The 12,942-nt window shown below is 35.7% G+C and overlaps 1 protein-coding gene across 1 annotated transcript in view; it reads left to right on the top strand.

Moving 5' to 3' along the window:
- VEGFC (vascular endothelial growth factor C) overlaps positions 1–12,942 on the top strand; it is a 98,383-nt gene that overhangs the window by 53,048 nt on the left and 32,393 nt on the right. The window contains exons 2-3 of the mRNA XM_059384152.1: positions 10,934–11,147; positions 12,590–12,780. Coding sequence (XP_059240135.1) covers positions 10,934–11,147; positions 12,590–12,780 — 405 coding nt within the window. The remainder of the gene's footprint in view (positions 1–10,933; positions 11,148–12,589; positions 12,781–12,942) is intronic.

The raw sequence follows: 12,942 nt of genomic DNA, 5'->3' as shown, positions 1-12,942 counted from the left end.
CCACTACATTCTGTAATTTCAAAATAACCTCCTAAAAGAGCATCATCGAAAAAAATGTATAAATTGATTTTGAAATTAATCTTCAAAAGAAAACATGAAAGCAATCAAAGGAAAATAATTATGAAACGTTTTGAATTTACTCACCTAGGAAGACTGCGTCTAAACTACTCCATTCTCTTCTTAGGAAACAGGGCTTTGAGAAATGCCTGTGTAAAAAGAAAAGATGTTACCCTGGAAGATAAAAAAGTATCTTTGAGGACGTTACTAAGTCCACCTGCAGGGGATATTTTAAAACCATACATTCATTCATTTAGTCGTTCTGACTGGGGATTTTAAAAAGTAAAATGCATGCAAATTTTAACCTTCTGACACATTTTTAAGAGGCTAATATATGGCAAAGCCCACTCTAACTCAGCTGCAGTTTCCCAATAAACAGCACCAGTGAGTGTTGGGCTGGATAATTTTTTTTTTTCCCTTTAGGAAGCTGTCTTGTGCATTTTAGAATGGTTGCCAGGGTTCTTGGCCTTCACTTAACTAGGGTCAGTAGCATCACCCCATAGTTCTGAAAAGTCAAAATGTCTGTGGATGTTGCCAAATGACCCAAGGGGACAATCATCCCTGGTTTAAAGCCATTGCTCTACAATATGTAAATATTGGAATATTAGAGTAATGTGTTTTAGTTCCTTGCTGGTCAGTCATTCTTGAGTGAATGGTTTTAGTCCCTTGGTCTCTTGTTGTCAGTAAAAACATTCCTGATTTCTAGCTTCATCTGTCTGGTGCTTTTTTTGCCATTGTACATGGACAAAGGTTGGAATTAATAGTTCTGAGATCAGTTTGTCATTCTATATGGAAGACCCATTCCGTTCAAAAATAAGAAGCGAATGGTTTTCAGTGTTGGGTAGTCAGTGTATATAGAGCTATCTTGTCCATTGTGTGGATTATGCAAATATATTATCTACTTTGGCATTAAATTAGAAAGTTGTTTCCACAATAACAATTGAAAGTGAATATTTAAAATATCTTCTACGAGTCTACTTAAATAATGAGATAAATATTTGATTTTTTTAAATATTTGATTTTTTAATTTAATTCATATATGTGATAAACTAAACAAGTGACTTTTCTTTTTTTGGAAAAAAAAAAGAGTGATCCATGCTATTAATAATAGACATAAAAAGATACCATTCTTTATTATGGCCTTATTTTCAAAATTTACAATAAAATATTTCAGGGGATTAAGAAAAAAATTGAAACTTAAAACTTCCAATAAAAAACTTCCAGTGTTAAACTGAAATGTAAACGTCTGCTTTCAGGGTATACTTATCTGTGGCATATCAGGTTGGTATAGACATGGGTGATGGTTAATCTGTGGGGGGAAATACCTGACTCTGAAACCCTCTCTGAAACATTAGGTAGAATGACTTGCTAAGCTTATATAAAACGTTTACAAGTTCCTATTCCTTAGAAGGATAACGTTTCATCTTACATATTTATTTATGACTCTACTAAAGGGTGATTTTTTAAATGAATTTTACAGCTATGTATTGGATGATTTTTCAAATCCAAAGCTCTCTACATTCTGCCACCTTTTCCAGATTTTGGTTTTTAAAAGGTGTTTTTCATTAATCAAAATATACTGTAAAATTTACAAATTTGCCTAGTGTGGGTAGTTGTCGGAAGGAAACAGAACACCCCACAGTTCACCTGTCATACAACTGCCCCTGTTAAGGAAGAAGGACTGAATAAGCATTTCCTCTGCTGTATTAGGGAAACAATAATTTCAGCAACTACTTATTCTAATGATTGGATCTGACCCTATTTTCAAAGAAGAAAGAAAGAAAACCCAGTGGTAATACAGAGTTCTTGATCTTGATAATTTCCTTAAATTGATCTTTACAGATAATTTGGTTTCTTAGGACAAAGGAATGATGTATGTGATGGGAATAATATGAAAAATATTTTCTTTTCAACTTTTTAGTAAATTTCTTGTTTTATTAAACTGATAATTTGACCAAATAATTTTTTTGCTTTGTCTTGTGAAATTGTCCATGAAAATATACACTTTTCAAATATAAAGTATAATTTGAGCCAGACTTTTAAAGATAAAATATACACAGTTTATGAAAAAAATGCAAACACCCCTTATTTTCCAGTTTGAACAATAAGTTTTTACCTCCTCTCCCTCAAAATATAGATATATGGGACAACCAAACAGATTTGCCTATGACATTTTCGGCCATTTCATGAAAATACAGTAGTGTGATCAAACCTGTCTTGGATGGACTCTTGCCCACTCTTTCAATTCTGATTATTATTCTCTGGTAACAATTTATGCTTCTAAGTGAAAGAAAATTTCCCATAATTAAAGTATATGCATTTCCTCATGAATTTTCAGCTTCATAATATTATCAAATGAGTGTTAAGTCTAGATACAACATAGCAATTAATTTAAGATTGTTGTTTGAAGAGATTATTGACATTGGATTTGGAGGGTTTTCTAAAAACCAATTTTCCATTCATTGGCTATTACTAACTTGAATCCTAAGTGACTTACTTGCTACTTATCATTGACTCTCTGGGTTGTCACAGTTTGGGGGAGGAAGGACAACCTACGTGGCTTCTTGATTTGTCCCTAGCAGGTGTCTAAACAACCGCTAATCAACAAAGAGAAGGAGGAGGAAACCTAGGTTTTGCAGGCTAGGTGTGTAAAATGTAAAGGTGATTAGGATCCATAGTCAATGCCACTTCAGGTGTTCAGTTTATGCTATGATTCTTCATAATTAGGGGAATTACAGATTGAAGGTGAATCCCCAAAACTCTTTCTCATCATGTAACTTCTGGAGTCATCATTCTTCTGTTAGGGTAAAAAGGGAATGTATTTCAGGTACACGAATTATCAGCAGTTTGGTTCCTGATGGTAGCTCCCCATCTTTGATGTTGCACACTCAGCTTGACTTCCATAGCACCCAAAATCCTCCATGGAATGTCACATAGGTGGTTGTTTGCAAATGCACACAGACTGAACATTACATAAGAGTCATCACTGGGCCCTTGTAATTGATCCCTCCAAGGATAGAGTAAAAATTATATTCATTTTTAGATTACTCGAAGGTTTTTATTACAGTTGAATATCCATTTTTAAGATCCTTCCTATTGTAAGATGTAATAAATTCTTTTGGAAAAATAAGAAGAATATATAACATTCAAGCAAAGGCCCTCAATGTGCTGGAAAACATTGATGAACATGAAGACTCAAGAAAGCATTTAGATATAGCGATGCACTCCTACCTCAAGAAGTAAGAATCTTCTCAAACTACCTAACCTTACACCTAAAGGAGCTAGAAAAAGAACACACAAAGCTCAAAGCTAGTAGAAGGAAGGAAGCACTAAATATTAGAATGGAAATAAATGAAAGAAAAAGACAAAAGAAAACAATACTACAGTTAATGAAACTAAGAGCTGAATCTTGAAAGGATAAAGAAAATCGAAAACAGCCAGACTCATCAAGAGAAAAAGAGAAAGGACTCAAATAAAATCAGAAATGAAGAAGGAGAAATAAAAACAGATACCAGAGAAATACAAAGAATTATAAGGATATTATGGAAAAAATATTTGCCAACAAATTGGACAACCCAGAAGAAATGGATAAATTACTAGAAATATGCATCTTCTAGAATTGAATAAGAAGTAGAAAATTTGAACATAGAGATTACTAGTAATGAAATTAAATTAGTAATCAAAAGACTCCAACAAACAAAAGCCCGGGGCCAGATGGCTTCACAAATAAATTCTACCAAAACTTTGAAGAATTAATACCTATTCTCAAACTACTCCAAAAAAATAGAAAAGGAAGGAGAACTTCCAGATTTGTTCTACAAGGTCAGTAGCACCCTGAATACAGAGATACTACGAAAAAAAGAAAATGACAGATCAGTACCTCTGACTTAGATGCCAAGCACAGATGTAAAATTCCTTAACAAAACATTAGCAAACTAAATTCAACAACACAATAAAAGGATGATTCACCATAATCAGGTGGGATTTATTCCAAGGATTCAAGAGTCTTTCAATATTCACAAATCTGTTGATGTGATATGCCACATTAACAAGAGGAAGGATTAAAACTGCATGATCACCTCAATAGATACAGGAAAAGCATGTGGCATAATACAACATCCATTCATGATAAAAAAAAAAAGAAAAAAGAAAGAAAGAAAGAAAAGAAACTCTCAACAAAATGGGTTTAGAGGGAACATACCTCAACATAACAAAGGCTATATATGTAAAACCCACAGCTAACATACTCAGTGGTGAAAAACTGAGCTCTCAATTTGATCTTATCTAAGATCAAGGACAAGGACAAGGATGTCCACTCTCAACACTTGTATTCTACATAGTAATGGAAGTCCTAACCAGTGCAATCAGACAAGAGAAAGAAACAAGGGTATCCAAATTGTTAAGGAAGAAATATCATAATTTGCAGATGACATATTATATATAGAACCCCCCCAAAGTAAACTCTAAAGACTCCACAAAAAAAAAAAAAAAAACCTACTAGAACTGATGACAAAATTCAGTAAAACCACAGGATATAAAATTAATATACAGAAGTCTGATGCATTTCTATACACTAATAACAAAATAGCAGAAAGAGAAATTAAGAAAACAATCCCATTTACAATTGCACCAAAAAGAAATAAAATACCTAGGAATAAACTTAACTAAGGAGAAAACCTGTATTCCATAAACTATGACACTGACGAAAGAAAGTGAAGATGACACAAACAAATGGAAAGACACTCCATGCTCATGGGGTAGAAGCATTAATATTGTTAAATATCTATACTACCTAGCATTCTACAGATTTGGTTCAATCCCTATCAAAATACTGATAGCAATTTTCACAGAACTACAACAAATAATCCTAAAATTTATATGGAACCACAGAAGACCTAAAATAGCTTAAGCTATTTTATGTTCTTGAGAAACAAGAACAAACCTGGAGGTACCATAATCCCAGGTTTCAAGATGTACTATAAAGCAGTAGTGACCAAAACAGTACGGTGCTGGCACAAAAGGAGATCATGGATCAATGGAACAGAATAGAGTCCAGAAATAAACCCACACTTATATGGTCAATTAACCTATTACAAAAGAGGCAAAAATATACAATGGTGAAAAAAATCTCTTCAACAAATGGTGTTGGGAAAACTGGACATGCAAAGAATGAAGCTGGACCACTTTCTTACACCAGACACAAATATAGACTCAAAATGGATTTGAGACTTAGGTGTAAAACATAAAACCATAAAACTGCAAAAAGCAAAGTAAGCAGTAATCTCTTAGATGTCAGCCATAGCAACATATTTATGGACATGTTTCCTCAAGCAAGAGAAACAAAAGCAAAAGTAAACTCTTGGGACTCCAACAAAATAAAAAGCCATGGCGCAGCAAAGAAAGTCATCAACAAAATGAAAATGCAACTTACTGAGTGGGAGAAGATACTTGCAAATGATATATTTGATAAAGAATTAATATTCAATTATATAAACAACTTATACAATACCAGAAAAGAGCAGACAATCCAATTAATAAATAGGCAGAGGATCTGAAGAGACATTTTTCTAAAGACGTACAAATGGCCATCAGACACATGACAAGATATTCAGCATCACTAATCATCAAATGATGATCAAATGTAAAGTAAAACCACAATGAGATACCACCCCATACCAGTCAGAATAGCTAGTATCAAAAAGACAAATAACAAGTGTTGGTGAGGTTTGGAGAAAAGGAACCGTCGTGCACTGTTGGTGGGAGTGTAGTCTGGTGCAGCCACTGTGGCAAACAGTATGGAGATTCCTCAAATCATTAAAAATGGAAATACTGTATGGTCCAGTAATTTTACTATTTTACCCAAAGAAAATGAAAACACTAGTTTGAGAAGATATGTGCACCCCTATGTTTATTGTAGCATTATTTATAATAGCCAAGATATGGAAGTTACCCATGTGTTGCGTGCGTGCACACACACACACACACACACACACACACACACACACATCCATATAACTACACACAATGAAATATTCCCGAACCATAAAAGAGTGAGATCTTGTCATTTGCAACAACATGGTTAGACCTGGAGGGCATTATGCTGAACACCATAAGTCAGAGAAAGGTAAATACCATACAGTTTCACTTACATGGAACTGTGGAATCTAAAAAAACCAAAACAGAACAAAGAGATTCTTAAATACAAGAACAAGCTGGTAGTTCCCAGGGGTGAGGTGCACATGCAGATGGTTGAAATAGAAATAGGGATTAAGAGTTACAGACCTCTAGTTTTGAAATAAGTAAATCATGGAGATAGAAGCCTTAGCATGGGGCCTGTAGACAGTAATACTAGAATAAAGTTGTACAGTGACAGGTGGTGACTACATTTACCATGGTGACCGCTGAGAAGCATAGAGAATTTTTGAATCAGTATGTTGTACACCTAAAACTAATAGAACACTGGGCGTTAAGGATATCGTACCAAGAAAAAAGAGAAAGCTTTGAGAAGGAACCTTTCACACAGATACACTTCTAATTCAAAGATCTGAGGGTGTTCCTGGTTCAGAACTCCTTCTAGGTTTACTGGGACCCCTTCTAATTCCTTAAAAGTAGAATGTGAACGTGAATGTGCCGTGGTAAACTGGCACCGTTTTATCTTTAAGATTGGGGTCTTCTCCAGAGTCACACATTGGCCATATCACTTAGCTGATGATGCTGAATTCCCAGGTTGTTACTCATTTAGAACAAAAATGCAGAAGACACATTGAAAGAAATATGATGCCAGAACTGGTACAATACTGAGAGTTACAGTTCAAAATCGAGTAAAAATTTCGGTTTACCTAAAAAACAATCTGTACTGTGCGTTTGCCGTCTAAAGATGTTATAATGACAAGTTATTCACCCTTACCTATAAGATGTGTAACATACTTCTGTATTAAATGTCTATTTGGATCATCACAAAAATTTTCCTTAGTTAAATAAGTCATTTTGCCAAGGTGGAAATCTGGTCTTTTGATATTAAGGATTCTTTTTCTTCTACAGATATAATAATTAAAGTCTAATGGGAATAAATAAATTAACTACTTAGTATCAAGCTATTCTAATACCATTTTGTCTATGACAGCTTCTGCTTTTGCCAGTGTTTGCTATAAATTAATATGTCAAAAGCATGCTCTATAGAAACAGAAGGGAAAAAAAGCAAATGAAAGCCGAAATAAGAGCCAGTACATTTAGAGACAATTACTTTGAAACTGCCATTCTGTTGTTTATATACGTACACTATTTAAAATTTGAAATACAGGGGTGCCTGGGTGGCTCAGTGGGTTAAGCGTCCGCCTTTGGCTCAGGTCATGATCTCAGGGTCCTGAGATTGAGCCTGAGTTGGGCTCCCTGCTCAGCGGGGAGTCTCCTTCTCCCTCTCCCTCTGCCCCTTTCCCCACTCATACCTTCTCTTTCAAATAAATAAAACCTTTAAAAAAAATAAAATTTAGGGCGCCTGGGTGGCTCAGTGGGTTAAAGCCTCTGCCTTCAGCTCAGGTCATGATCCCAGGATCCTGGTATCAAGTCCCGCATCGGGCTCTGTGCTCAGCAGGGAGCCTGCTTCCTCCTCTCTCTCTCTCTCTCTCTCTCTCTCTCTCTTTGTCTTCCTCTCTGCCTCCTTGTGATCTCTGTCAAATAAATAAATAAAATCCTTAAAAAAATAAAATAAAAAATTTAAAAAATAAAATTTAAAGTATAAAAATTTATAAAGAAGGACATAATAATTACCTTAATTCTGCAATTTGGAGAATATATATATAGATAGGTATATCTATATATATATATGCAGCTGCATATGTTTTACTCTTGTCTATATATGCAAATATATGCATACAATCTATATGTGAATTTGGTTTTATAAAAATATTTACTACATATATAAACATCTGTGTACTGTGTCTAAATTGTATACTTCTTCATAAAGCACTTATGAACCTCTTTACATATCTCAGTTATTGTATTATTACATTTATGTTTGTACTCTGTACTATTTAATCAGTTTTTTTAATTGTCTGTACAGATTGTTTTTAAGTTCATGTATGATAGATAGCCCCATGATGAGTTTGGACTTATATCTGGCATAATGATAGTCTCACTTCTGTTGGATGGAAAATTTAATTCCAAAGTGAATTTGCTGTCTAAAACAGATCTTGTTTTTAACTCAACCCTCTCCAATTTGAAATAATACATTTGCCTTAAATTGCTTTACAAATTTATATTCCCACCAGGATTGAAAGAAATTAGGGCTTCCTTCACTTTTGCCATCGCCAAATACATACTAACATACTTATTCTCAATGAATCTTCAGTTTAAGATCTTTGCCCATTTTTCTATTGAAGCACCTGTTTATTGTCATTATCATGTTCATGAGATATTTTAAGAATATTAGTCCATTTCCATCTGTCATGTATATTCCAAATAGTTTCCCTACTTTATTGTTTCCAGTATTTTCTACCATATAGATAGTTTACATAAAAAGCCTTTTTTTCAGCCAAAGAATATAAATAAAACCTTATTTTCTATTCCTATGTTGTAGGTTGGCTTTGGCACTTTTTTTCCACTTTTTTATATTGCGTTTTTTCTGTTGTGAATTGTATGCTTATATTTTTCTATTTATCTAACAAGTAATGGCATTTTCTGTCCTAGATACAATTATTGTTACTTTCCCTTTCTAAGTTTCGAAGTACAAAACGTGAAGCACAATTTTGATTTGTCTTAAAATTTTGAATAATATTTCACTGAAAGCCCCACTTCCCCCTGTCTCTCTGTGCCGAATGGCTTGGCATGTTCTTCTCCTTCTGTCATGTAACACTGGTGGGTGTGGTCCTGAAGCTCTTCCTGGTGGAGCGAACACTCCTGCCTGTTCCTGTGAGTTTCGTGTGATCAGCTGAGGTCACGACTTGACTTTAATTCCAACCGAATCGTGGGGAAAAGATTCCCAGGGACCCACCAGTCGCACAGTCCCATGGTGTTCCTGCTGTTCGAGGGCTATTCAGGCTAGCAGAGACAGACGGAAACCCTATCTGTGACGTTGCGTTTTAGGTAGTGATGACCAAAAATTTTACCCATGTACTTTTGCAGCCTTTCTCTCCACTTGCAATCCTCTTAAGATTCCAAGACGTTTTTGATTCTTGAATGCTGTGTCATTGATGATATTTTCCCGAGACAAATATTTCATAAACAACGGGACAACTGTGTGAGATGTTGTCACTTTCATTTATCGCGATTTCTCCATCCCCACCCTCCATCTATTCAAGGGAATTATATTTGTAGAGCCAGATGGCATATCAGGAATTCCAGAAGGTTATGGATTAATATCCCTATTTTCAGAACACAGACCTAAAGAGATTAAGTGTATACTTCACTGACACAATAAATAAAGGAAGGGGAAATCCTAAAATTAACACTTGTATTATCCAATTTTATTGCCCAACTCTGACTTGTTAGAATATAGGCTATTTTTTTTTAATTTATTTGATAGACAGAGATCACAAGTAGGCAGAGTGGCAGGCAGATAAAGAGGAGGAAGCAGGCTCCCTGCTGAGCAGAGAGCCCAATGCAGGACTCCATCCCAGGACCCTGGGATCGTGACCTGAGCCGAAGGCAGAGCTTAACCCACTGAGCCACCCAGACGCCCCAGAATGTAGACTATTGATCTCCATCCAAGACCCCCCAGTGGGGGTGGTCACTTCTCTAGCTGATTCCTGCACACGCTAAACTGTAAGAACCAGTGTCCGAAGCATTTCCTCCCACATTTAGACTTAAAATCTGGGAAAAGCAAGGCAGTGTAAAATAAACATTTCATGTTGTATTTCACTTTGTAGATGAAGTTAAACAATGTCCCATTTTCCCTTAATTTCAAAGAATAGTTTAGAAAAACTGAGTTTTTTTTGTATCTATGGTAACTACCTGAATATAACATGGGATGGTCTACTTAATTGGACACAGTAATGTGGACAGTTATTTATGAGCAGAATTAATGTTCTCCAAACTGTTTCATGTCTTTTTCACAGCAAAATTAATCTTGACAATCAGGCTTTTTGGAAATACTTGGAGGTTCTGCCAGAATATAACCTGGGGTGCTGTTGCTGAAATCCCATCCTTCGTGGAATTATTCATTCTAAAGCCGCTTCTGTAAAACAGACTTTCCTAATTTCAAGCATCCTGCTCCATTATATTTTACTGATGCTGATAACTAAAGGCGAAGCAAAGCCTTAGAGCGGACTTCAGTATATATGTATTGGAGGATAATACAGGCTTGAATACATTCTCAGACTTAAAAACTTGCCAGTTATGTAGAACTATAAATCCAACTAGCTACTTTGGAAATTATTTTTAAAATTATGTCTCAAAACCATAAGAGACTCTTAATCTCACAAAACAAACTGAGGGTTGCCAGGGGTAAGGGGATAGGGAGAGGGTGGCTGGGTGATGGACTTGGGGAAGGTATGTGCTAGGGTGAGTGCTATGAAGTGTGTAAGCCTGACGATTCGTAGACCTGTACCCCTGGGATAAATAATACATTATATGTTAATAAAAATAATTTAAAAAATTAAAAAAAAATTATGTCTCACAAAATTCTTAAAAATCAAATATATACTTTACAAATTTGGTTGTGTGTACTTCATTTTTAATCATGGTACTGATTCAAATTAAAATATGAATATAATTTTACCAAGTAAATGAAGTAATTCAAGGATAATTAATAACATTTTTTAAATTAATAACATTTTTAATAAGGATCTGGCATATATAACTTTAAACCTAGAGGGTTTTTTAGTACATTTGTTTTCAAATCTCTTAATCTGATAACTGATCATGCATGTTTCTTTGATAGGCGTATGCAGGCAAAGATTTGGAGGAACAGTTGCGGTCAGTGTCTAGTGTGGACGAGCTCATGACTGTTCTCTACCCAGAATACTGGAAAATGTACAAGTGTCAATTAAGGAAGGGCGGCTGGCAGCGTTACAAAGAACAGCCCAACATCAATGCGAGAACAGAAGAGACTGTAAAATTTGCTGCAGCACATTATAATGCAGAGATCTTGAAAAGTAAGTATGGGAAAGAAAATATATGATAAGCTTTATATATCAGCCCAGTGAAATCTGCCAGCCTGTTGTTTTGTTTTTGTTCTTAAATTTCAGCATTTGTAACACTAAATGCCTTAGGGCTGAAAGGAAAAAAAAAGAATAGGAATGAAGATTTTCAAAATACAGCATTTTATAATTTCACTGTGAGTGGTAAAGAGGAATTCTAGAAATATAAAAATAGAAAGGTACACGCCTACCAACACATTTTTTTTTTATTAAGGTGATATTCCATTGCAAAATGTTAAAAACCTGAAGAAGTATTTTCCACAGTGTGTCAGTTTCCCCATTTAAATATTCTGTATCTTACAAAATAATTGCACATACATTTTCTGACTCGGATTCAGAAGGGCTTAATTTCTAAATCACCCCCAAATCATCTTTTCCAAGACTTCTTATTGCCTTGTTTCACAGGTAACTGGCTTGGGAGCTAGACTTTTGGAAAGCTACTGAAAGATCTCACAAGAAATTTTGCTGCATAAAAGGGCAATAGCATAACTTGGTGGGCTACTTTAAAAAAAAAAAAACTCCTTCAGTTGGGAGAGTCATCGCCATCACGGTTTGCGATTGCAAATTATTTTGAAAAGACATGCAAGCAAAGTGGCTTGAAGGTTGAATAGCCCATAGTTTATATCCTCTCTTCTAAAAGTTTTACTTGAGGAAGAAGTTGGGGAAAAGAAGCCAGAACATTTGAGAAGTACGTCATCTCTAATGCAATATTTAAAGAGTCCACAGTGTTAGAGCTAAGCCTGTAGGTCACTGGAAACAGAATTCCAAGAGAGAGCATCTGACTTTCCTGAAGACACTTGGTTCAGGATACATGTCCCAGTTGATGGAAAACACCCTTGCATTTCAAGTGAGTTACCCAAAGCTGCCAGATAGCCTGCCTGAAAACGATCTTTGAATTCAGCCCAAACCCAGAGCAATTTCCTCATTTACATCTCAGTTTAGAAAGAAAAATTCAATCATGTTGTTTATCTTTGCCTTGAAACTGCAAAAATAGTACATGCTATAGCAAATGAGCGTGACTGTCTCTCCACAGGTCCTGCAAACATCTGTATTATTAAATTTTCATTTTCAGAAGCAAAGAAAACCAAACCTAAGTGCTACAGAAAAAATTGGTGTTGTTTTAAGAAAGCATAATCCTAATTTAGCTTGTTACCGGACTACAGAAATTCGTTTTTTAAGAAAATATCCTTTGCTTCTCTGTTCAGTATTAAATAAATATTATATTGCATTCCGATCCTCAGGGCAATTTAGAATCCTGTCAACTATTTCTTTTTTTAACCTCATGTAGTATACTTCAGTCTGAATATCTGAGATCAAACGTTGACTTCCAACTCGCTGCGGGCTTGCCGCCCTCATTGGCTTCTGTGTAACTTACGGCCTTCCCTGTGACCCGACAGGTATTGATAATGAGTGGAGAAAAACTCAGTGCGTACCCCGTGAGGTGTGTATAGATGTGGGGAAGGAGTTTGGAGCTGCCACAAACACCTTCTTTAAACCTCCATGTGTGTCCGTCTACAGATGTGGGGGCTGCTGTAACAGCGAGGGCCTACAGTGTATGAACACCAGCACAAGCCACCTCAGCAAGACGGTAGGTGCCCTGGCCCCACGGGCCGCCCGCTCAGTCCCTGACCGTGGCGCGGGTCCCCCTGCCCTTCTGAGCGGTTTATATCGTCTTTGGGGAGTGAAGGGAACTTCTCAGTACTCTGTGGTGTTGAGGCTTTAATCTCACCGAGAAACTTACTCTTGCTTT

This window comes from Mustela nigripes, chromosome 18 (genome assembly GCF_022355385.1).
Source record: "Mustela nigripes isolate SB6536 chromosome 18, MUSNIG.SB6536, whole genome shotgun sequence".
Classification (NCBI taxonomy): Eukaryota; Metazoa; Chordata; class Mammalia; order Carnivora; family Mustelidae; genus Mustela; species Mustela nigripes.
Note: the sequence above shows the minus strand (reverse complement) of the source record. Positions and strands in the feature narration are given on the sequence as shown.